Below are 26,843 nucleotides of genomic sequence, written 5' to 3'. Positions count from 1 at the left end.
AAGAGGTTCTTACATAGGCACATGCTCGCGTGAAGCTCACAGAGTAACAGTATACATGGTAATAACCAATACAACAATAAGTACAGCGCTGAGCACAAAACAGCAGAATGCTAAGGTGACGATAATGGAATTAATAACAGAGGTAGAATTAAGAGTCCGAGAACGTGGCAGCACCAACTGGGAAGGGGATGTGAAGGAGGTGATTGGTTCAGGAGTCTGACAGCAGTGGGGAAGAAGCTGTGCTTGAGTCTGGATGTCCGGGCTTTCGAGCTCCTGTATCTTCTCCCAGAAGGGAGAAGGGAGAAAAGGGAACGGCCGGGGTGGCAGGCACCCTTGACAATACTGTGAGCTTTCCTGATTGTAGCCGAATGACAATTTATTTAATTAAATAAAATTTTATTAAATTTAATAAATAAATAAATAAATGAATGAATGAATAATGACTGAATGAATAATTTAATAAATAAGATTTAATTAAAGCATGGCTTTAAAGTAATGGGTGGGAAGTTCAAGGGAGATATCAGAGGGAGGTTTTTTACCCAGAGAGTGGTTGGAGCATGGAATGCGCTGCCTGGGGTGGTGGTGGAGGCTGATACGTTGGTCAAGTTCAAGAGATTGCTAGATAAGCACATGCAGGAATTTAAAATGGAGGGATATGTGGGAGGAAGGGGTTAGGTAGTCTTAGGTGAGGTTTAAGTGTCGGCACAACATTGTGGGCCGAAGGGCCTGTATTGTGCTGTATTGTTCTATGGTTCTATAACTCCATGACATATTCAGTCTTCCCTGTGGAAAAAGGCAGCTGCTATCACTCCTGTTATCTGTAGTCTAATAACATCCAAATATTTATCCAAATGTGACATTGACCTTTGCGTTCTGTGTCCTTGCAGAAAACACATGGCTGAGTGTCGGATTACACCTAATTGTGATGCTCAAAGTTGTTAATGTACTGAGAGCAAACACCAAGTCTGGGACCTGAATCCCGGTATCAGTCCAAGGCAGGGTCGAGGCAAATACACACTGCTCCCAGATGGTGCCCTGGAGAACGGTGTGGAGGAGCCACAGGGTGTCAGGGCCCAGTGCAAAGCTCATGGACAGGGTTTCCGAAGTGGTGTGAGCTCCAGTCTTCCCTTTCAGGGTTGCTCCGGTGGTCCTTTCTGGGCAAGTTCCGCCTGTCGGTAACAACAATTTTCAACAGGTTTTATGATTGATACCTGTTTGCATATGCAAGCATCCAGTATCTGTTTTATCTGTTTTAGGGGATACCTGCTTATCACCTTGTGGCCTAATGTGTTGAAGGCAGATCCAGCGTGAAATTTGCTGGTCCCATGAACCAGTTTACACTCAGAAATACTCAGTGACATTTCTCCTTCAAAGATTTACAGAGAGAATCCGATCTCTCACCTCTTGGGTCAGTAGCTCATAGGTTTAATCCCCACTCTGGGACAAGCACAACATCCCAACAGCCACTCCAGAAATGTTTGCTGATCGCTACAGATGAAATGGTAAGCCTTCAGGATAATGTAAAAGTACGCATGGTGTTACTTGAGAAGGATGTAGAGAGCAAGTCTTGGCCAATAGCTTTCCCTCAACAATAAAGTGGCAAATTGGCCGTTAACCTATACAGAGATAATGATTCTTACATTAATTCTTTGACTGTGAGACATCGGTAGGATGTGGCACTTGCTATTAAATGTTCTCTATACCACTAGTGTCCTGCCGTCGCTACTAGTTTTTCCCAGAGATTGCTGAATCCACTGAGTTTGTGTTATCAGGATTCCTGATCTAATATTCTGAGTCAACAGTTTGGTGGTGATTGAATTCCAACCAAGTCTTTATTTCCCAGCCAGGCAAAATCAGGATTGTTGTCCGGGGGGAACTAATTGCAAAGGCAGAGAAAACCTTAACATTTTTCACCAGCTCAGAGTGCCCCAGAGTGTTTCACAATGTTGGAAGTGTTTTGCAGGTGTGGTTATGTGGTCACTGTTATATGTGGGAAACACATCAACCAAAGCATACAGTAAGCTCCAGCAAGACTGGACAATTAAATGTTTCATTGTCAAAGGAGTAAACATTGCCATGTTGTGGATCAAAGTCAAAGTTGAAAAGTCAAAGTCGAGTTTATTGTCATGTGCACAAGTACATGTGTGCACAGGTGCAATGAAAAACTTACTTGCAGCAACATCACAGGCACAGAGCATCAGATAAGCAGCATTCACAAGAAAAACATAAATTTACCATAAATTATACAAGAAAGAACACAATTAGAACAAAAAAAACCAAAGTGGTGCAAAATGGTCAAAGTGGTCACAGTGTTACTATACTGAGAGAGCAATTAGGGTTGTGCCAGTTGTTTCAAGAACCGAATGGTTGAAGGGAAATAGCTGTTCCTGAACCTGGGGGTGTGGGACTTCAGGCTTCTGTACCTCCTGCCTGAAGGCAGCTGCGAGAAGATGGCACGGCCCGGATGGTAGGGACCTTTCATGGTGGATGTTGCCTTCCTGAGGCAGCGCCTCCTGTAGATACTCCCGACGGTGATGATGGCAGCATTGATGCTGCAGTCTTACTCCTTTCTTGGGAAGATGGTGCATAATAAATTGTTTTTTTTTTGCCGACTGCTTTGAAAGTGTAGAGCAAAAAAAAAATTGCAATCACCTGGAGTTGAAGCAGATGTCAGTGATGTGATGGTGTTAGTAGATGACCCTATTAGTAAGGGCAGATGTCTTTCCGTCCCCCATTCATCAGACCAGCCAAGAAGGTAAACCACAGCAATAAGGCCCCTGTTATCTGGGTCTTAATTGCTTTGCTTCTGGGATATTGACGCACATTAATCTCTCCATTATTGAATGTAGTCTCATCTCTTCCAGGCTTGAAAAGGAGCTCGAATCTCTTGAAAATGGAGATGTTGCTATCTCTAAAGAAAACAGTGTTGACGAGAAGCTGAAGGACAAGGAGAAGGTGTGTGCAGTGGTGAAGACTGAGCAGTGAGAGGGTGCCTGCGTTACTGTGCGTGTTTGGTGACTGCGTCACTCATCAAAGATCAATGATCACTCACAAGCTTAGGAAGAACACTGTCCAGTATGATCAAGGACTGGGCAAGACAGTGACACAAACCCCAGCAAGTAGCCCATGCCTGGGTTTCCTTGCTGACTCTCTGTTTTCTAAGCCATTGATCTGTGATCTAACTCCACGTATTGCCTCTGCCTCTGCTCTGTGAATATCCTTAGCTACAAAAATCTACCAATCGCATTATTAATAGTTAAAATTATAAATTAACTTACCATTAATTGTTCACAGTGGAGAGTTCCAAACTTCTCGCAGCCTTTGCAACTTTTAAGATATTATCCTCGTTCCCAAACTCCCCAGCTGGTGAAGATAATCACTCTCCCTTTATTTTGTCTGTTCCTCTCATTGTCTTGAAACCTTTGACCAAATCACTGCTTCATTACTTCTGAATTGCAAGAAGCAAAATCCTAGTGCAATCGCTCCTTGGAAAGGGGATGGGAAACCAAGTGATAGGTTAGAGGTTGGTGCATTTAATGTACAAGCAGATGCAGAGTGTAGAAAGACTGTGAGGAAGGATACGCAGTTGAAAGGGCAAAATTGCAGTCAGTTGGCTGGGCTGAAGTGTGTCTACTTTAATGTGAGAAGTATCAGGAACAAGGGTGATGAACTTAGAGCATGGGTAAGTACGTGGGAACTACAACATGGTGGTCATTACAGAGACTTGGCTGTTACAAGGGCAGGAATGGCTGCTGGATATTCCGGGGTTTAGATGTTTCGAGGGGGACAGGGGCGAAGGTAGAAGAGGTGGGGGAGCGGCTTTGCTGATCAGGGACAGTATCACAGCTGCAGAAATGGAGGATGTCCTGGAGGGATCGTCCACTGAGTCAGTGTGGGTGGAGGTCAGAAACAGGAAGGGAGTGATCACTCTATTGGGAGTATTCTACAGACACCGCCGCCCCCCCCAATAGCAGCAGAGATGCTGAGGAGCGGATCGGGAGGCAGATTTTGGAGAGGTGCAAAAATAACAGGGTTGTTGTCATGGGTGATTTCAACTTCCCTAATATTGATTGGCACCTCCTTAGTGTGAAGGGGATAGATGGGGCAGAGTTTGTTAGGAGTGTCCAGGAAGGATTCCTGACACAGTATGTGGACAGGCCGACTAGAGGAGAGGCCGTACTGGACCTGGTACTAGGCAATGAGCCTGATCAGGTTTCAGATCTCTCGGTGGGAGAGCATTTTGGTGACCATAACTCCCTGACCTTTACCATAACCTTGGAGAGGGATAGGAGCAGACGATATGGGGAAGTATTTAATTGCGGGAGGGGGAATTATGATGCTATTAGGCAGGAACTTGGGAGCATAAATTGGGAACAGATATTCTTGGGGAAGTGCACAACAGAAATATGGAGGTTGTTGAGCGGGTACTTGCCTGGGGTTCTGGATAGGTTTGTCCCATTGAGGCAGGGTAAGGATGGTAGAGTGAAGGAACTACGGTTGACAAGAGACGAAGAATATCTTGTCAAGAGGAAGAAAGAAGCTTACCTAAGGTTTAGAAACCATGGATCAGGCAGGGCTCTGGAGAGTTACAAGGTAGCCAGGAAGGAGTTTAAGAATGGACTTAGGAGAGCTAGAAGGGGTCATGAGAAGTCCTTGGCGAGTAGGATTAAAGAAAACCCCAAGGCTTTCTACACGTATGTGAAGAATAGGAGGATGACTAGAGTGAGGGTAGGACCGATCAGGGATAAAAGAGGAAACATGTGCCTGGAAGAGGTAGGGGAGGTCCTTAATTCTCTGAGGATGTGACAAAGCACATTGATGAAGGTAGAGCAGTGGATGTGGTTTACATGGATCCTAGTAAGGCGTTTGATAAGGTTCCTCATGGAAGGCTCATTCAGGAAGTCAGGAGGTATGGGATCCAGGGAAACTTGGCTGTGTGGATTCAGAATTGGCTCACCTAATAGAAGACACAGGGTGGTTGTAGGTGAGGTCGGTGACCAGTGGTGTTCCTCAGGGATTTGTTCTGGGACCCCTGCTCTTTGTGATTTTAATAAATGACTTGGATGAGGATGTGGAAGGGTGGGTTAGTAAGTTTGCAGATGACACGAAGGTTGGTGGTGTTGTGGATAGTGTAGAAGGTTGCTGTAGGTTACAACAGGACATGGATAGGATGCAGAGCTGGGCTGAGAAGTGGCAGATGGAGTTCAACCCGAAAAAGTGTGAAGTGATTCACTTTGGAAGATTGAATTTGAAGGCAGCATACAAGGTTAATGGCAGGACTGGAGTGTGTGGAGTGTGGAGGAATGGAAGGATCTTGGGGTCCATGTCCATAGATCCCTCAGGGTTGCCACGCAGGTTGATAGGGTTGTTAAGAAGACATATGGTGTGCTGGCCTTCATTATTTGGGGTACTGAGTTCAAGAGCCATGAGGTAATGTTACAGCTCTATAGAACTCTGGTTAGACCACACTTGGAGTATTGTGTTCAGTTCTGGTCGCCTCATTATAGGAAGGATGTGGAAGCTTTAGAGAAGGTGCAGAGGAGATTTACCAGGATGCTACAGGAGAGCATGTCTTATGAGGATAGGTTGAGCGAGCTAGGGCTTTTCTCTTTGGAGCAAAGGAAGATGAGAGATGACTTGATAGAGGTGTACGAGGTGATGAGGCATAGATCGAGTGGACAGTCAGAGACTTTTTCCCAGGGCAAAAACGGATAACATGAGGGGACATAATTTTAAGGTGATTGGAGGAAGGTATAAGGGGGGATGTAAGAGGCAAGTTTTTTTACACAGAGAGTGGTGGGTGCGTGGAACGCACTGACGGTAGAGGTGGTGAGGGCAGATACATTAGGAACATTTAAGGGACTTTTAGATAGCACATGGATGATAGAAAAATGGAGGGCTATGTGGGAGGGAAGGGTTAGATAGATTTTAGAGCAGGATAAGATGTCAGCACAACATTGTGGGCCAAAAAGCCTGTACTGTGCTGTAATGTTCCATGTTCAATGAATGTAGAGCCACAATGTTGGGCTCTATGACATCCACTGATTGGACACTACAGGTCCCAATATTATGGACAATGAGCATGGACACATCCTTATCACAACTTGCCCTTCCCGCTGTGTTCGAAAGGACAGTACTACCTAATATAGCCACTCACCCCAGAAGCGTACGGTGTGAGTGTGAAGTCAAATTACAGCACAACCATCCACAGGTTGAGCATGCCCGACACACCTGCGGGAAGAAACCACCCTCCCATCAGGCTATTGAGAGGGATCCTCAGTGACTACGGTGCTCTGGGGATTGATCAGAGGAAGAGCTGCTTGTGTAGAAGTAGTCCTGTTTGCTCTGTGGATAACGTTAGAGGTTCGGAAGCCTTGAGGGACATCTTGAAGTTAGCTCTGGTGGGAGAAAAAGGAAGAGGAGGTGGGGGAGAGAAGGGACTCTCCGAAAGAGGCCTGTCAGCAAACAGTGTTCAAGGAGCAGGGACTGCCCTTCAGTGAGGCGTTGCTCCTTGGGGTATGCCAGATGTTTAAGGCACCACCACCGGGGCAGAGTGAGGCTGTAATGCTTCAGGAGGTTGGAGGAAGTCGTCGCGTGAGGGTCTGCTGCATTTTAACCGTTGGGTCCCAGCCCCGTCTCTAAAGTTGGTGTGCCTGGTGTATGGGTGCTGCAGTCGGTGATAGGTGAGGTCTGATGATCTATGCCCTGTCCTGGGTGAAGCCATTAAACAGGATGTGGGCCCATGTCCATGTTGTCCCACTTACCTCCCAGTCCCCTGGGAGCTCCCTCTCTACCTCTCCATCAGAGAACAAGACCTCGAGCTGCCCCTTCTTCCTCTGCTCCAGCAGGCTGCCAAGAATAACTCCCAACACAGTTCCAGGAACGAAGCACCTCCCCTTTAAGAATTGCGGGTGTGGCTTCAATCAGCACCACCCATTCACAAACTTGCACCCCGTGCCTCTACTTCCAGCTAATGTGACATAGCTAACACTGGCTTGTCACTGAAGTCGAGGTGATGAGGGCATAGTATGAGTCCTACACCAGGTCAAACTGATGTGAGTGAAGTGAGCATCAGAATCCCAGCACAACTCAATTCACTTCTTCCCTGTTATCATTCGGATAAAGCCACGTTGAGCTCCCTCTAAGGTCCATGTGTCCTTCCTAAAGTGCAGTCTCCTGACTACTCGTAGTACTCCAGGCAAGGTGTAACCATGCTAACATAGGGCGCAGGGTAACAAATCGCCTCTGCTCAGTAAAGGCAGGCATCCCATCAGCTGTGACATTTACTGACTATTCTGAAGGTCAAAAGCTTCTGATCCCAATTTTCCTACACTGAAACCCATTTTTCACAGCGTTGTCAGTCATTGGATCCCTTCTCTTTGTAATTTAGTGCTTCTGTCTACACAGCCTACATTCTACCCACCGTTGTATCGTTGCAAAGGTGGATATCTAGATTTCTATCCCATCACCTCGGTGAATATGATGAGTAGTTGATGCCTTGAGAGACACCTCTCATCATTTCCTGACAATGAGAGGGCGTGGCCTGCTGTCTCCTGACACCTAATCAACTTCTGAACCAGGTCAATCATTGACCTTCAATTCCCTGATCCTCAACTTTAACTGCAGCTTCTTATGAAGAATTTTATTAAATGTCTTAGACCCAGAGGTCTGTAGAAATAACATCCACAGACCTTCTCCTTCCTACCACACTTTGAACAAAATCAATAGATTCATCAGCATGACATGAGATTTACAAATCCAACACGGGCTGTCTCTGATCAAATGAACATTTCAAATCACTTTATTCTTAATTACTGTTCTTAATAATTTCTCTCAATAGATGTTATGTCAACAGCACCTCTCTGTCTCTCTCTCTCTCTCTCTCTATCTATCTCTTTTCTCTTTCATTTTCTATCTCTTTATCTCTCCCCACACCCCCTCTTATGGGTTAGCTCCCATTTTTCCAATCCCTTGAACAGTGTTGCCCAGTGAAAGTCTTTTGGGAGATCACAGTACTGCAAATCCCTCAAAGCTGCTGGCCAGTGGAAGTATAGGAACTGAGAAGCCATTTAACGCCTCAAACCTACTGCATCATCCAATTGGAACAGGGTTGTTCTGTACCCAACATCTTTGTTCCGTGGTCTTTCTCTGAACTTTCCCATAGGCCACCAGCCCGTTTATGGGACAGAGTTCCCAGATTCCCACTCCCCTTTGTGAGATAACTCCTCCCAGATTTCACCAATGAACAGCCCAGTTCCAATCTCAAATGCACTTCTGGACTCCCGGTTCCCGAGGAAACACCTTGTCTTTATCCCACCTTTGAAACATGCCAAATGCCTCAATTAGGTCCACTGCTGAGAATATGAGCCACACTTGTCCAGCCCATCCTCTTTGCTCCAATTGACTAGCGCAGGGACCGAAATGCTGAGACCTTGGTGCACCCCCTAGCTGAGCATCATACCACATTGATCCACCGGAATGGGACCCTTACCCCTCATGAGCTGGGACCCATGGCTGGCCCCTGCCTCAGCCTCTACTTTGGGTTCCATTTCTCTTTGCACCTTTCTCCACCAACCTCCCACCGACCCCACTCCAACCTGAACAGAGAATCACATGTGCTGTCACTCGAAAATTCAACTTGAGATCTGTGGATTTGGTTGCAGGATGTTGTGTGTTCCAGAACTACACAATTGCAAATGGACTCACCTGATGTCACCCCAGGTGTTCACCAGGCCATGTCCCAGTGCCATTATGGAACTTCCCTTCTAGAAAGAAAACAGAAAATGCTGAAAACACTCAGCAGGTCAGGCAGCATCCGTAGAGAGGGAAACAGGGTTAATGTTTCTGGCAAATGACCCTTCATCAGAATTCCTCTTGGAGCATTGTGGGGGAAGCACCAGCCTGTTGGCATTCCCAGGACAATCAAACATTGACAGTACAGCACCCAGCTGGGAACCCATTTGTCCTTCCATCCTCCCCTCCAACAGAACAGACCCACCCCTCTCACTGATCTCCCAACCATCTCCCTGGCAACCATTCCCCTTGACAACTCAGTCAGCTCACTGCCCCCCAATTCCTCCCAGCCAGACCTTTATCTCATGAGTACCTCCCCCCATGGCTCCACTCCCTCTCTGCTGCCCCTCAGCCTCAGCTCTCACGGGGACGAAGTGCAATGCTAGCTCACTTCACCCTGAGGACCCAGGCTTTCGTTCCTACCCACATTTACAGTGGCTAAAACCATCAGTGACAAAGCCAGTGTTACAACCCTCTAGAGCAGCCATTAGGAATACTGGAATGGTTGTAGGTATGAGCACAGCATGAGAGGGCTCCAAGTATTCTTACATGGATTAGGTGGTTGATGGTCGGTGTGGACTCGACGGGCCGAAGGGTCTGTTTCCTTGTCTCTATGACATCTACTGTTAAACAGAAACAATTTAATCTTGAATGAACATTGATATCATTCTCTTTCATTTTCCATGACAGGTGTCTCCAAGCAAAGGCAGTGGTGAGTATTTCAATAAGAAAGAACTGCTGCTATCTGCGGAAATGTGCAGGGCTCTCCTAACAAATCTACATTCATTCTGTGCAGTAGAACTAAAGCGCATCCCTATACGGGTCAAGTGTAACTTTTACTGCTGGGTGAGATTAAGTACAAGTGAACTGAGTGCTTGTTTTACAACCCAGTCAATGTTCCAGTGCCAGTGACATTGTAGAAATTCAGAGCCAGTGAGCTGATCCTCTCCTGGGTCACCTCATGACATTGGACCCCAGTGAGCTCTCAGGTAGAGTTACTGAGCATGTCGAGGCTAATGGACTGGGCATTGGTATTGGTGTTGGTATTGGTTTATTATTGTCACTTGTACTGAGGTACAGTGAAAAACTTGTCTTGCATACCGATCATACAGATCAATTCATTACACGGTGCATTGAGGTAGTACAGGGTAAAAACAATAACAGAATACAGAGTAAAGTGTCACAGCTACAGGGGAGTGCATAACTTTAGGTCAAGTTTGCCGATTATCCCTCTGTTTGAACTGGTGTAAAATGTGCTAGCACGTTGATTCCAAGACTGAGCAGGAGTAACAGAGGTTAGCACACCGACTCGAGTTCAAGTTCAAGTTATTTTATTGTCATTCATCCATGTTATAAAAACACATGGCGGAACAAAATGTCGTTTCCCCCAGACTCACACAACAGAGGACATACATAGAACAGAAGACATACAATAAACACAGACAAAAAAACTGTGCAAGTACAAATTGTGCAAAAAACGGTATATACAGAATACAAATTTAGTGCAGGGTTGGAGCAAAACCAAGTTGGACGGGGAAACTACAGAACTCAGTGTGTCGCACTAAATGTATAAACATGTTCAGCAGCAACCAAAGTTCTTATACGCTGTTGTGCAAACCAGGGCTTTTGACACGGCATTTGTCTGAAACCGTCTGCAGGGTATTCAGGAGCCTGACAGCCTGGGGGAAACAGGGGTAACAAAGGAATAACAGAGTCAGAGGGGAACTGGGGGAGAATGAAGCCGGGTGAAAGGAGGTGAAGGAGGGTTCCGGGGGTTTTTTACAGACATAATGAAGGGTTCAAAAGATGCCAGACGCAGAGAGGGCAATGGCTGGGACGCAAGGCTGAGGAAGCAGTGGAGCTGAGTAGAAGTTTGTAAATAGGAGTAAGCATCTTGAATATTTTTAATTGCTATCTCCAGGATGTGGCCAGTGCTGGCAAGGCGAGCATTTATGGCCCATACTTAATTTCCCTCAAGAAGTGGAGGTAAGCCACCTTCTTTAACTGCTGCAGTCCTTCAGGTGAAGGTGTTTCCCACCACCCCCCCCCAAGTGTTTACTGGGGAGGGAGTTCCAGGATTCAGACCCAGTGATGATGAAGGACTAGCGATATATTTCCAAGTCGGGGTGGTGTGTAATTTGGAGGGGAACCGACAGACGGTTGTGCTTCCTACACCCCCTCTCCTTGTCCTCTCTGGTGGTACTGGTGGCAGGTTTGGGACCTGCTTTAGGAGTCCCCTGGGTGAGTAACTCCAGTGGTGGAGGGAGTAAGTGCTAATCTAGCGGACTGCTTTGCCCTGGATGCTGCGGAGTTTGTGGGAGCTGAACTCACCCAGGCAAGTGGACAGTTTTTCCTCACACTTCTGACTGGTGCTTTCTCGATGATGGGAAGGCCTTTGGGTGTCAGGAGATGAGTCACTAACTGCAGGATATCCAGCCTCTGACCTGTTTTCATAGCCACACGACGTATGTGGCTGGTTTAGCTGAGTTTCTAGTCGATGGTGAACCCCTGGATGTTGACAGTGGGGGCTCAATGATGGAAATGCCATCGGAGACACATGAGAGACTGCAGACACTGGAGACTGTAGCAACATACAAGGCACTGGAGGAACTCAGCGGGTCAGGCAGCATCTGTGGAGGGAAATGGACAGTCGATGTTTCGAGTCGAGACCCTTCTTCAGGACTGGAAAATAGAGAGGAAATAGCTAGTGTGCAGGTACGGTAGTGTAGCGGTTAGCGTAACACTATTACAGCGCCAGCGACCCGGGTTCAATTCCGGCCGCTGTCTGTAAGGAGTTTGTACGTTCCCCCCGTGTCTGCATGGGTTTCCTCCGGGTGCTCTGGTTTCCTCCCACATTCCAAAGACGTATGGGTTGGGAAGTTGGGGGCGTGCTACGTTGGCGCTGGAAGGTGGCGACACTTGCGGGCTGCCCCCAGAACACTCTACGCAAAAAAACATGCATTTCACTGTGTGTTTTGATGTACGTGACTAATAAAGATATCTCTTAATCTTATCACCTGCCAGCTCTTGCCCTGCCCCCTCCCTTCACCTTTTTATACTGACTATCCCCCCTCATTTTTCAGTCCAGGTGAAGGGTCTCGACCCAAAACGTCGACTGACCATTTCGCTCCACAGACGTTGCCTGACTCACTGAGTTCCTGCAGCTTTTTGTGTGTTGCTCCATGGTAATCCCGTTGACTGTCAAGGGAAGGTAGCTAGGCTCTCTATTGTTGGACCCAGTCATTGTCTGCCAATAATGCAGTACAAACGTTACTTGCCGCTTATCAGCCCATGTCTGAATGTTGTCCAGGCCTTTATGCACACAGGCACGGGCTGCTTCACATCCTGTGAATGGTGTTGAACATTGTAGGATCCTCAGTGAAGATCCCGACTTCTGACCTTATACTGGAGGGAAGGTCACCAATGAAGCAGCTGATGGTTGGGAGTAGACCGCTGTCCCGCAGGGATTCTCTGGGATCGGAATAAAGAAAGAAAGAACATAAAAAGTATAAGCAAGAAGTAGTCAGTCAATCCTTGTGCCTGTGCCATTCAGTAAGATCATGGCGGAGCTTTCACCCCCAGCTCCACAAACCCAAGGTCCCTTGATTTCTTAACATCTGAAATCTTTCAACCTCCACTCAGTGACTGAGCCTCCACAGCTCTCTTGGGAGAGAGTTCCAAATTCCCAACCTCCTGGGTGAAGATATTTCTTCTCTTCTCTGTACTGAATGGCCGACACCTTAGAGACTGACACTTGGCTCAGTCAGGAGAAACATCGAAGCTGTGTCCACCCTGTCAATCAACCTCCAACAACCACAAGAGTCTTCCTTTCTGGATGCATGCCTCCCAGCTGCTGCAGAGATTTCCCCTTGATGCCCCCGGACTTCAGGTTTACCAGGGCTCCCTGATGCCACACTTGATCAATTGGCAGTCAGTCTCACCTCACCTCCGGAGTTCTGTTCTTTGCTCTGCATTTCACCAAGGATGTGATGAGATCAGGAACTGAGTGACCCCGGGGAGAGTCATGGTGTCACAGAGTCATACAGCATAGAAGCAGGCCCTTCGGCCCACCACGCTGATGCTGACCATCGTGCCTATCTATACTAATCCAACTTGCCTGCATTAATTCCATATCCCTTCATGTGCCCTGCTCATTCAGGTACCTGTCCAGTTCCCTCTTAAATGCTGTGGCTGTTCCTGCCTCCTCTGGCAGCTCATTACTGATACCGACTACTCTGTGTGTGAAAAATGTACCCCTCAGATCCCCTTTAAACCTCCTCCCTCTCACCTTAAACCTATGTCCTATGTTTAGACACCCCTACCCTGGGAAGCAGCTCTGTATCTACTCCTATCTATGCTTCTCATAATAGTGTATGCCTCTATCAGGTCACCTCTCAGCCTCCACCGCTCCAGGTCAAGGTGATTAAGTGTCATTTGAACTACATGATTGATGACACATTGATAGTTGATTGGGCAGTGATCAGGTTTAGGACTAGAGTTGTCCTGCTTTCTGTGGACAGTACATACCGAGTTAACTTTGCACATTGTCAGTGTTGTAACTGTCCTGGAACAGCTTGGCTGGAGGCGCAATGAGGCCTTCAGTACTACAGCTGGGATGTTGTCGAGCCCCACAGTCTTTGCTGTAGGCAGTGCCCTTGGCCACTTATCAACATCACATGAAGCGAATAATGGACTTAAAATGTAATTTCTGTGCTGGCGGGATCTCAGGAGGAAGCTGAGATGGAGAATCGTCTTGGCCTCCTGTCTGAAGATGGCTGCAGATGCTTCAGCCTTGCCTCCAACACTGACATGCTGGGCCCCACTTTCATTACGAGCTGGGATACTTCCCCCTCTAACAGTCGGCGTCAATCCATGACTAGCCGTGGTCAGACCGCAGAGCTTCAGTCTGATCCATTGGTCGTGAGTTCACTGAGCTCTGTCTGGTGCACGCTGGTTTTGCTGCTGCAGCTTCATTAGTATAGCACCTCATCATGTTTAAGGATGCCCGATACCTTCTGTTCCCAGCATCCTCTTCTGCACTCCTCATTAGACCAGGGTTGATTCCCTGGTTTGACAGTAATGGCAGAGTGAGGGATGTGTGGGGCAGCGAGGTTACAGGTCGTGGTGGGGGATATTTCTGCTGTTGATGGTCCACGTCACTTTGTAGATGTCCAGTTTTGATCTGCTGGATGTGTTCTGAATCTGTCCCATTTAGCAGGATTGGATGCCACAGAATTTAAGAAAGAAATTAGGAGGGCAAGAAACAGCCATGAAATGACCTTGGCAAATAGGATTAAGGAGAATCCTAAAACTTTTTATAAGTATCTAGGAGCTAAGGGGGTAGCTAATGAAGGAATGGGTCCATCAGGGATCAGAGGGGTAATCTATGTGGGGAGCAGGGGATATGAGCATTTATGTCCTAAGTGAATCCTCCTCATCAGCATTCACTGGGAGAAGGATAGAGAGTTAAGGGGGTGGGGGGTACACTGATATTCTGTCTGTACCAGGAAGGTGGACGGACTTTATCTCCACAAGGACTGTACAGTGGTCACTGCTCCCAGCAGTGGTCAGATGCATCTGTCACAGGTAGATTGGTGAGGACGAGGTCAAGCAGATTTACCCCTGGTATTGGTTCACTCACTCGCTGCCGCAAGCCCAGTCTGGCCGTTCAGACCTTCAGGACTTGGCCAGCTCTGTCAGAGGTGGTGCCACCAAGCTGCTCTTGGTGATGTCCGCACTCAGAGTACATCCTGTGCCACTGCTACCCTCAGTGCCTCCTCCAAGTGTTGGTCAACATGGAGGATCGTTGATTCACCAGCTGAGGGAGGACAGGAGGTGGGAATCAGGAGGAAGTTTCCTTGCCCATGTTTGCTCTGATGCCATTCGACATGTTTCAGACTCTCAGGGTCTCTCCCTCCTACCTGTACACCACCATGCCCCTTCCTCTGGTGTGTCTGTCCTGTCAATGGGAACATAACGTACCTCGGGATGTGAGGGAGGAGTCTGGCGTACTGTCAGTAAGGTATGATTCCGTGAGGATGACAGTATCAGTCTGTCTAGGGGACAGCTCCCCCAATTTAGACACCAGTGCTCAGATGTTTGCGAGGGGGAGTTTGGAAGGGCTGGCAGTGACTGTGCTGTATCTGAACTCGGTGCCTAAGGTATCTGCACAATTTATCCATTTTTCCTGTTTCCTTGAGTCACTTACATTTGCTGGTCCACTTCAAAGGGTAGTTCGGAATCAAATCCATTAGTGACTCTGGACTGGACCAGATAAGGAAGGCAGATTCATCCTGTAGGACACCAGTGAACCTGATGGGTTTCACAATGATCTGCGGTCACCATTACAAAGGCAAGGGGGTGGGGCCATACAAAGGCTATTTTGTTTAAATTCCAGATTGCTTTAACAGCTGAGTTTACATGGCTCCCACGGTGGGGTTTGAACTCACATTCTCTGTCCAGGCTGTCATCTTACTAGCCGGATAACTGCAGCACGAGAAACCATCTCTTCCATTACATGGGACTGGGTCAAGGGTCTCACCAGCTCAGGCAGGGCAGAGAAACAGAGCTAGCATGTTGCTCGCTAACCTTTCATTAGAGTATCCCGGGTGAGAATGGGACTGGGTGTCAGTGACAGTGCAGCTTGTCGAGTGTTGGGTGAGTCGCAGCTTGGGTACGTTGTCCATGGAAGCGCCAGGACCAGCCACTAACTCGTCACAACACTCTACAACGAGTGTCACTGCACCCCGCCTGGCTGGCTGCCAGCTTGGTCTAGACTAACAGGTGCCACAGCTGGTTAACAGCCCAGAGACAGACAACGACATTACCCTGGGAGCTCTAATTGTAGGCTGTGCCCACACCTGCCGCCAATCAGCACTACCCAGGGAACAGCATTAACAACGATCAAACAGTTCTAATCCCACAACATCCCTCCCAGTGTTCAGCCCTGGGGAGCCAGAGTGCTGAGCAGAGCAGAGTCTGGAGTTAACTCGATCACACGGTGGTGCAACCCTCACGATGGAGCATTGGCATCACATTTACACCTTCCAGGCTCTGTGTCCAATGAAGATTTTGTCCCCCTTCTCTCCTCTTGCTTTCTCTTTCCCTCCATCCTGTCTGTTCATCCTTGACTCACATCCCTTCATCTTCTCCTGTCCCCTAATTCTCTCTTTTTTTATCTCTTTCAGTTCGTTTGATCTTTTCCATCTTCTTCAACTCTAACTCTTTCTCTCTCTATCCCTTCATTCTCTCTCTATCACTTTGTTCTCTCTCCACCCCTCCTCTCTATCCCTCTCTTTATTCTCTTGTCCCCATCCTGCCTTTACCCCTCCTCTCTCTCTCTCTCTCTCTCTCTCGTTCTCTCACCTCATTCACAGGGAGCAGGTGATGGGCAGGAAGAGGCTTCAAAGCCACTAATTCCCAGCAGACTCTCTCCCTGTGTACAATCATCCAAGGGCTTCACACTTCCTGCTGCTACCACAAGTGTGCTAACCTGCTGGAAATCTTTAACATAAACTGCTTCCCCCAAAGTCACACACTGACATCACACACAGTCATTTCTGGGCCCTTTAAAATATATACCACGATAGGAATTTTCCTTGTTTGTTCTGGGATTCCTGTAACTCACAACCTGATGTTAAAATTAACAAAGCATGTAATACATCCCCATTGTATTCTAAGCCCCTACACTCAATCGGTTTTATCCTTTGTCAACAGTAAAATCTCACAGAGGATTAGCACACACAATCGGCTCATTTTCTTCTCTTCAAACGTATCAGCGTTTGTGACCTGATCCAACTTTAGCAAATTACACACAGCTATTGTGAAGGGAACCATTATTCGCCCTGTCAAGTGGCACCTTCCTTCCAAGGTCCCCTCAGCCTGCGACCTTTGATCCTCATTAGCTGCGGTGAAATGCCGTGGTGATTGCCCCGTCCCTGAGGGAGTGGGTTAAAAGAACAGACATGGCCTACACAGGCCAAGCCTCGTCTAACCCATTGCTCTTTCTATCCTCAGAACTGGAGAAGCATCACGGCAGCCCAGTGGTCAATAAATCCGAGGGAAGCACGGAAAAGATGAAAGCTGGTAAGAGTAATGTGTATCTAGCTTTTATCCTTCCATCCTCAGGAGATGATGTGCAACACTACAACAAAGTGAACAGCGGATTCACCTGCAGACCCTGGGCCTTGTGATTGTACCTTGCGCTGTCTCCCAGTCAGGGCTCAGAAAGAAACTGTTCATCGCAAAGAGATGCAAGGAGCTGGACTCTCCGCACTGAGTCCGAACCACACCAAATCCATCAAAGCCACATCCCTCGCACCTGAAACACGCCAGTCCTGCTGGGTAGGTCAGGCAGCTACTGATGAGAACAGCACAGTGGCACTCACAGCTCCAGAGACCCGGGTTCGATCCCCGCCTCCTCTGCTGTCTGTGTGGAGTTTGCACGCTCTCCCCGTGACCACGAGGGTTTCCCCGGGTGCTCCCACATCCCAAAGGCATACAGGTTGGGAAGTTAATTGGCCACTGTAAGTTGCCCCTAGTGTAGATAGATGGCAGGAGAAATGAGGATGAGTGTTAATGGGCATGTGAGAGAGAGAACAGATAAGATTTCTTTATTAGTCACATATACATCAAAACACACAGTGAAATGCCTCTGTGTTCTGGGGGCAGCCCACAAGTGTCGCCACGCTTCCGGCACCAGCACGGCATGCCCACAACTTCCTAACCCATACGTCTTTGGAATGTGGGAGGAAACCAGAGCACCCGGAGGAAACCCACGCAGACACGGGGAGAACGTACAAACTCCTCACAGATGACAGCTGGAATTGAACTCGGGTCGCTGGCGCTGTAAAGCATTACGCTAACCACTACACTACCGTACAGGTTACTCGTGTAATGTCCCTTCTCCGATGGTACAGCATCCATCTTGGTCACTTGCCAAGGTTTCTTCTACCATACTTCTCAGATCCAAAACACCTAAAGCCTGCGACAAGGGGAGCAGGTACGTGGGAATAAGAGGTCCTTGCAAGTTCCCGTCCAAACTGCAGATTATCCTGGCACTGAAGTGCATCCCTATGCCCTGGAGGTCTCTCCCCACGCATCCTGCTCAAAGTTGTTCAGATAGGCAGCTCCCCACTCCCTCCTCAAGGTCAGTTGAGGATTGATAATAGATCTTCCTCAGTAACAATCCCAACCAGTGGATGAACTCCTGAGGGATTTGATCCAAATAATTTGGCGAGAGGTTTTGACTGGGCAATCTGGTGTGGCCAGACTGAGTGAGCCTGGGATAGGGATCCTTCCAGAGGTGGAGTATCTCGCTGTTTGGATGCAACACAAGAAAAGATGAGGAACAGAGTCAGAGAGTTATACAGGACAGAACCATAGAACAATACAGCACAATACAGGCCCTTCAGCCCATCATGTTGTGGTGACCTTCAAACCACACCTAAGACTATCTAACCCCTTCCTCCCACATATCCCACTATTTTAAATTCCTCCATATGCTTATCTAACAATCTCTTGAACTTGACCAACGTATCAGCCTCCACCACCACCCCAGGCAGCGCATTCCATGCACCAACCACTCGCTGGGTGAAAAACCTCCCTCTGATAACTTCCCACCCATTACCTTAAAGCCATGCCCTCTTGTATTGAGCATTGGTGCCCTGGGAAAGAGACGCTGGCTGTCCTCTTATTCTTTTTATCTATTCCTCTTAATCTTTTGTATACCTCTATCATGTCTCCTGTCATCCTACTTCTCTCCAGAGAGCAAAGCCCTAGCTCCCTTAGTCTCTCCTCATAATCCATACTCTCCAAACCAGGCAGCATCCTGGTAAATCTGTCACCGCAGCTGCCATTCCAACAGCGGCAGAAGTGGCAGGGATGCGGCCGGCCTGAGAACCAGAACAGGCTTTAAACCGGGAAAAGGCTGTGGGAGCCTGGTAAATCTCCTCTGCACCCTTTCCAACGCTTCCATGTCCTTCCTATAATGAGACAGGCCCTTTGGCCCCACCTGTCCATGCTGACCTGAGCTGGTCCCAGTTGCCTGAAGCAGGACAGAGCAGGGAACTAGCTTGTGAGCTCCTCACTCACAGACCCCGACCTCCCAAACCCCCAGCCCTCTCCCTCCCCAGGTCCCAGCAGTCCGCGGTTAACACTCCGGGGATGCACTGCCCCCCGGCCGATGCTGGCTCCCACGGCCTTCTCCTGGTTTCAAGCCTGTTCTGGTTCTCAGGCCGGCCGCATCCCTGCCACTTCTGCCGCTGTTGGAATGGCACCTGCTGCCACCAGCTGGCGACAGTGCCAAACAGCAAGGCAGGGCCATTCACCAGATTCAGATTCAGGTTAGTTTATTGCCACCTACACCAGAATGCAATGAAATTTCTTGCCTGTGTGAAGCTCACAGAGTAAACATGTACATGGCAATAACAACTTCAATAATACATGAGCACAAAACAGCAGAATGGTGCAAAGCACAGTCATACAATCTGAAGTAATGCAAAAACTGCAATTGGTTTATTATTGTCACTTGTACCGAGGTACAGTGAGAAGCTTGTCTTGCATAATGTTCACACGGATCAATCATTACACGGTGCATTGAGGTAGTACAGGGTAAAAACAATAACAGAATGAAAGAAATGCTAAAGTGGCAGTAATAGAAGAGGTAGAATTAAGGGTTCGAGATCGTGGAGCACCATCGGGAAGGGGATGTGAGAGAGGTGACTTGTTCAGGAGTCTGACAGCAGTGGGGAAGAAGCTGTTCCTGAGTCTGGTTGTCAAGACTCTCAAGCTCCTGTATCTTCTCCCAGAAGAGACAAAAGGGAATGGCCAGTGTGGCAGGCACCAGGGATACGGACACACAGATAACAAAACAAACACAGAAGCCACTGTGGCCACTGGCACAGACACTAGAGGCTGCTGTAACATACAGCGGTCAGCCCATCCATGGATAGGACAACTTCTACAGATGCTTCAGCTTGTCAAAACAAGTGTACGAGCACTTGGAACTCCGGATCCTGACACACACCTTGCCCTCACTCTGAATCCTGGCTCCGGCTGCTAACCCACACATGTTCCCGAACCCCCGCTGTTCCCAATCCCGACCCCGGTTGCAGCCGCACGCCAGCGATGGATGTTTCACTATATTCCACCATAAGACGTCAAAGTCAATCCACCTCGCGGCAGGCAGGGTGCAGCAAGCATCATGGGAGAGAGGGCTCTGGAGGAACAGTGGACATTTCCCAACGCTCCCTGTGATGCACAGCCAGCCCCTCAGTTCTGGATCCACAGACGATAAGTTCACAGGTAATGGGAACTCAGTGTAGAATGGGCCAGGGAAGTGATGAGGGATGAAGGGGGAGGAATCACTGGGAAGATAAGAAGCTCCCTATTGGAATGTGGGCTTAGAACGTTGAATAGGGAATGTTAGTTCCAACTCCTCTCTGCACCCAAATGGCAGATCCTATTACCCCTGCTCTTCCCTCCATTACTGATGCCCGCCTGCAACCAACCCCCAGGCCCAAGCTTGGGAAGGACTGCCGGGCAACATATGCTCCATGCCGTGGCTGGTGGGAAGTACCCAGCAGCAAATGCCAGCAGCCCAAGGTTGCACCCAATCGGATGCACCAGAACCCCTGCGCAGTAGATGCAACTTGATGGTGAATGGTGGGACGTTGCTGTCGCTGTGTGGAATTGGCTGCCATCTTCCTTATGTTTCACCATTGACTGGTCACTGACAGCGAAGTACTCTGGCAAGCCCTGTGGTTGTAAAGGGCTGTGCACAAGTGTAACACCTTCTCACCCGAGCGAGCCCAGCTCTAATTCTTATTAGTGTGAATGATCTGAGTCACAGTCAGTGGGCGATGCTGTTCATTGCACCCATTATTCAGACAGTTATAACGAACAGCAACTTAGCTCTGGTGTGACCTATGACCATTCCACTAATGAGCCTTTTTTAGCCTAGAAACATCAGGGTCCCCTAATATGTAGGCTAGTGAAAAAGTCCCCATCAGCCATGAGAGATGGATTCTCCTCTCCAGTGGAGACTGAGGCATCAGAACTGCTGCTGCCACAACTAACCAACAAAAGGTCACCTTCCTCTTGGTAATTGGTAATTGGTTCATTATTGTCACATGTACTGAAGTACAGTGAAAAACTTTGTTTTGCATGCCATCCATTCAGATCGTTCCATACGTAATTACATTGAGGTAGTACAGGGGAAAAGCAATAACTGAATGCAGGATATAGTGTTACAATTACAGAGAAAGTGCAGTGCAGGTAGACAATAAGGTGCAAGGCCATGACGAGGTAGATTGTGAGATCAGGAATTCATCTTCATTGTACAAGATGTCCATTCAAGAGTTTTATAACAGCGGGATAGAAGCTGTCCTTGAGCCTGGTCGTACATGTTTTCAAGCTTCTGTATCTTCTGCCCGATGGGAGGGGGGAGAAAATAGAATGTCCAGGGTGGGTGGGGTCTTTGATTATGCTGGCTGCTTTGCCGAGGCAATGGGAAGTGTAGACAGAGTTCATGGAGGGGAGGCTGGTTTCCGTGATATGCTGAGGTGTGCCCACAACCTTCTGTAGTTTTGTATGGTCTCGGGCAGAGTAGTCGCCATACCAAGCCATGATGCATCCAGATAGGATGCTTTCTATGGTGCATCTATAAACATTGGTGAGGGTCAGTGGGGACGTGCTGAATTTCCTTAACCTCCTGAGGAAGTAGAGGCACTGGTGGGCTTTCTTGGTCATAGCATCTATGTGGCTGGACCAGCTCAGGCTATTGGTGATGTTTATACCTTATGTAGTTTATCCCCTCCAGGCCACTGCCTGTGGAGCCTTGGGAGTTCATCCCAACTGTCCAGGTTGAGTTTGAGGTTCAGTTTCTATCAATTCTGTTTCAGGTAGGTACTATCTGCACATCTCCACTTCCGGCCCTGATAACAAGGCTGGACGTAATTTCTGACAACATTGGTGCGACGGTCGCCTGGTCACTTGAGGGCAGTTTAACATATTTTTCTCCTATTTGCTAATATACCTGCTCCTTTATTGTTGGCCAGCAATGTTTGCAGTGGAAATTACTGTGGAGAAGGACAATGTGACAGGGGAGACCAAGGTCTTGTCCACCTCTAGCGTATCTCCCAAAAACCTCCAGCAGCAAGGTGTCAAGGTCTATGAAGATGACCTCAAGGTGATCCATGAGGTGCGCAAGGGTGATGGAGCAGTGGAAAATGGAGTGCATCTTCTGAGCACCACGGAGGTTGACGAGCTCATGCAGAAGGCAGAAAAGGTGACAGACTACAACAAGGCTATGTCTCCTGAGGGGAAAGGACCTTTGATTCAACTAGAGGCTAACAGTCAGTCCCCAGGAAAGTGGCAGGCAGATGGGATAGCTGGCGAAAATCTTAAAATCCTTCGGAAAGTGACCGGAGATGGCGCAGAGCCCAGCAAAGACCAGCCGGTGACCATGATTTTCATGGGATACCAGGATGTGGAGGATGAGAACGAGACCAAGAAGGTCCTGGGCTACGATGGAACGGGGAAAGCGGAGCTGGTGGTAATTGAGGATGGTGACACCAAGAACGAGCGGGTAGTAGCAGGTCAGGCCCCACCCAACGGCACAGCGGCAGAGCCTGGGGCACCGGCCACCGAGGAGAAGCCGGGTGGGAAGGAGAAGGAGGCGGTGGATGAGGCGAAGGATCTCAAGGAGAAACAGCGCTGCCAATGCTGCATTGTGATGTGATGATGTGCTGTCATGCTCTTAATGTACAGTTGGAATGTTATATGTTCATAGTCTTCATGTCTTCTAACATAACATGTGCTTTTAATTGGGGATGCAAGGATCACAGCCAATTCATCACGATATAGCAAACACCTGCAGTTTTATAGGAACTTAGTAAACCTGATTAGAAATCTGAAAGCTGATTACCTGAAACATTTCAGTACAATTACACCCTGCTTACCCTTCCTTGATGATGTCATGACAATATCGTAATATTGCGTCAAATTTATCAACGGTAGAGGCCGCCGATAAATTTAAACCCAATGATCAATAGAGAGCAGAAGTAAAATTGCAATTAACCCTTTAAAGTTGCGCTTTGTTCGAGCTGGGGGTCAGGGTGCTGTTCCCACAGTGGGCGGGGTGTTCCAAGTCTGCAAACCGGGTCTGATCTGACCCTCAAGGCTTTCTATTGGCTGAAAGGGCCCCTTCAGTATCCAGTCAGAGCAGAGCCTTTATTCCTCTAGGGAGTCCTGCCAAAGTTTCGGAGATTGAACTGAAGGTATTTGAAAAATGTCAACATTTTTTAAAGAAACGGTGACGTATCTAAAATTAGCAAGGTTAAAATTTAAGAAAGGGCAGAATAACAAAGGAGGAAGAATGGGAGAAAAAGAGATGTGTGTTAAGTGATTTTGTTTAAGTTCAGGTTGTATGTGGGACAGAGTCAGTAATGCAGTAATAAAGCTAGACGTTTCATTATGTACCTTCATTACTGTAAATAGGGTTTTGTTTCAGTATGACAATTCCTGAAGGGAAGCCAAACAATTCAGCCCTGGCAGGGACATATAAGAAGTTCAAAATTCATGGCTTTATGTTCTGTCATCTGGTCAGGGGGCAAGCACTGTTCCTACATCCACAGTGTTTGTTTCACCATGGTACATACAGTTCAGTCTTTTTACTTCATGTAATATATGATGCCTTAAGTCAACTGAATAAGCAAAAATAAACTAGCATGAACATTGTTCTTTGATCATTTTTTGAATCGTAGTTAAGTTATCAGAAGAGTTGTAATATCCTACAGAAAGCCAACTTCTGGGCAAACTTGGAAAGGCTGAGAGAAAATCAATGTCATTGGGTCCTGGGGAACAGCCCTTCTGTTGATTTCAAAGCCAGCAACTTTTTGAGAGACCTGAAGCTCGATTATTTTGGTCGTTTTTTTTTACCACAGATCACCTTAATTCTTGTTCAAACCACAGGTTCAGTGGTCAGTTAAATCACTGCAGGAACTCCCTTATACAAACAGGAATCTCTGATCCGGATTCTTTCAGCATCAAAGGAGAATAAATTGGTCCACTTAGTCACAGGGTGAACTGGCTGATATATAAACAAGCACTTAAACCTTTGTCTGTTCAACAGACCAATTAAAGTGCACCTTGCTTACATACATGCTTTCAATGCTGAATTATCAGATCTTTTCCAATTCCCTTATCAAAACCTGAAGTATCTTAGTAATTCTGCAAAGCTGTCTAAACTGTTTGGATTTTCTGAATCATTGCATCCCTAATTTGAATACACTTTTCTATGTCACACTTAAGTCAGATCAACATATCTTATACACTGCCAGTCACCATGCACAACTCTCAATATATGTCTGATGTGTAACAATGGGACCATTTTATTTTTTCTGTGCATGTTCTCTAGCTCCAAGATGATTGCAGAACATTGTGAAAGTAGTTAACTGACGTTGTTCATTTATTACTTTACTGCAACCTGTCCGGAAGTTTTTACAGACTAACCTCCAACATCACAAAACCAGAGGCCATTTGCAATGGCATCACTTAGGCGAGGGCTGTTGAGTTGTAGCATGTGAAGGTACCGACTACAAGTCCTCTGAACCAACCATTCGTTAGGATTAAAGAGTCAGGTGCAGCAAACCCTGATTTCTACTCGGCTCTGAACCGAATCCAGTCTGGTTCTAGTTTACCCAAAACCACGTTGTCGAAGAACACATGCCTCTCTGATCCAGTGCCGTCCATGAAGTTGTCCATGGGAGAGAGGAACAATCTAGGCAGAACAGGAACTCGCTTGATTTCTCTAATCTTAGCGGTCGCTTTTAATTGATTGCCTTGCGATTCAGGCGTACCAAAGATCCCACCAAATTGTATCATGATGAGAGTTGCTTCACTGGTTGGGTTAATGGCAACTTTATTGCAAGTGAGTAATCGAGACAATCAAATTTCCCTTAAAATAATTTCACAACTTTTTTGCTCTGCATGAACTTTATTTGAAAATTCTTACCCTAGGAGGACGTGTTCTATATATATATTTTATATATATATATAAATATCCATAGACATACATATATCTATTTTTAAACACAATGCCTTGGGAATGGCATTGGCTGTGTTTTAGATTTTACTGAGCGATAGACCCAGCACCAAGGACATGATAGACTCCATTGGACATCATGCCACTGAGCATGTTCATTAGATGAATAAAGTAGTCCCATTTTATTCAAACACATTCCAGGGGCCTGTGGCACTAGTGTTCTCACATAAATTCCTAGGCGTAGCACGTGTGTCAGCATAACACGCACTTCCTTGAAGTGTTACACACCATGTCTGTAGTGTGCTAATGGATTTCTGAGACTTGAGGCTACAGCTCTCTGTACCAGAGAGGCGAGGATCATTCTGAGTGCAGATTCCCATCATGTGTCGGAAGTTAGGCTTTGTAACTAGTCTGTGTTCTTAGTTGTTGAGTGCTGGTATGAGCTATGTTGTAAAGATGGAAACCCTTATCAATATCTTCTCTATCGCACCCCATTCCAAAATCCTACGGCATATCAATGGATTCTCTAGGAGCTCTTAAACATATTGTCCAAAAGGCTATCTTACAACATTAACCAGATAAAGGATTCCTATTATTAAACCATAATGAAGGTGCACACAGAGTGCTTTAATTATAAATTGCCAATGTTTGTCTAACTTTATGTTTTAAAATGAAGGCTTTGTTTTTTTAAAAAAAAATGCTATAAGTTCCCTTTGAAGATTTTAGTAAAAGAAAATGTAATGCATATATTTTTTTTATGACATCTTATATTTACTCTGAGTTCTGGTGTGCTCGTTACCCACACACCCCAATAAGGCTGACTGAGATGTCCAAATGCTTATTTGGTAAAGCATAGTCTCTGGACTCGTACAGGATGAACTATACATGCTGTACGATGTTTGCTCTGTATTACAGAATCTAAACAAATCCTATAGGATGAATTCAATGCCTACAGAATGTTTTCTTTTGTGAGGGAAGGTTGTATGAGGAATGCAATACAGTTCACTCCCCTTAGGAGCACATGCCAACAGAATGAATGGTGAGTCTTAATGAAAGATTAGCTGTGCAGACAACCTTCTGAGACCTCTCTTTCACAGACAGAGCTGATCTATCAACCTTCAACAACTAACGGAACATTATTTGATAATGTTGACAACCTGCATCACTGACGTGAATCAACATAGGAGTTTGTTCACTCTACTTCCATCACTGATTGACACAGAAAGAGTCTGAGGATCTGCCTGATAGGAGGAAGGTCTCTAAAACGTAGCATTTCATTTGATGCTTGCATTAGACCATAAAGAGATAGAAATACAGTTAAAAATAAAAGACATGGAGCTCACATGCCCCTAGGTGGAGTCAACTGTATTTCATTGTTTGAACCAATGTGAAATTCAATATGCAAAAATGTATAGCAATCAAAAATAAAATCTAGATGTGGTTAAATGGAGTGTCATCGATGTGAATAAATCCGAGAACAAGACTTCAAACAAAGCTAAAGGTACAACTTAAACCGGGATCAGGAACCCACCCGAGATTTCTTCTGGTAGTATTTGACAATGATTGGTTTTCCAGGTAAACGTGTCTCCAGTTTTGCAAATCCTTTTATATTTAAACATCGTTCTTTCAGCATTATCCATGTGTTAGATGTGCTCGGCGTTGCTGATCCCCACAGCTGGGAAGTGTTCAGGTATTTCTGACAATATTTCACTTGACTTGGTTGACCTCAACCTCTGGTGATCTTTGTGCTTAACCCCTGATCCCACTGATTTCCCTGGAACTGGTGACGCTGATCCCACTGATTTCCCTGGAACTGGTGACCCTGATCCCACTGATTTCCCTGGATCTGGTGACCCTGATCCCATTGACTTGACTTGACTCAAGCATCACTGGATTCTGATGCTGCAGATTTTCCTGGATCTTGTGAGCTGACCTCCGATGCCATTGACTTCCCTGGATCACTGATCCCATCGATGTTCCTCACCACTGGATGGTGGAGGCTGCA

The 26,843-nt window shown here is 46.9% G+C and overlaps 1 protein-coding gene across 2 annotated transcripts in view; it reads left to right on the top strand.

Annotated features, from left to right (window-relative positions):
* palm1a (paralemmin 1a) overlaps positions 1-26,284 on the top strand; it is a 208,277-nt gene extending 181,993 nt beyond the window's left edge. For both annotated transcript variants that reach the window (XM_052038046.1, XM_052038045.1), the window contains exons 5-8: positions 2,865-2,955; positions 9,484-9,505; positions 16,810-16,878; positions 21,852-26,284. In XM_052038046.1, coding sequence (XP_051894006.1) covers positions 2,865-2,955; positions 9,484-9,505; positions 16,810-16,878; positions 21,852-22,534 — 865 coding nt within the window. In that variant the 3' untranslated portion in view covers positions 22,535-26,284. The remainder of the gene's footprint in view (positions 1-2,864; positions 2,956-9,483; positions 9,506-16,809; positions 16,879-21,851) is intronic.
* The last annotated feature ends 559 nt before the right edge of the window (positions 26,285-26,843 follow it).

The sequence above is a fragment of the Pristis pectinata genome, chromosome 24 (assembly GCF_009764475.1).
Source record: "Pristis pectinata isolate sPriPec2 chromosome 24, sPriPec2.1.pri, whole genome shotgun sequence".
Lineage (NCBI taxonomy): Eukaryota > Metazoa > Chordata > Chondrichthyes > Rhinopristiformes > Pristidae > Pristis > Pristis pectinata.
Note: the sequence above shows the minus strand (reverse complement) of the source record. Positions and strands in the feature narration are given on the sequence as shown.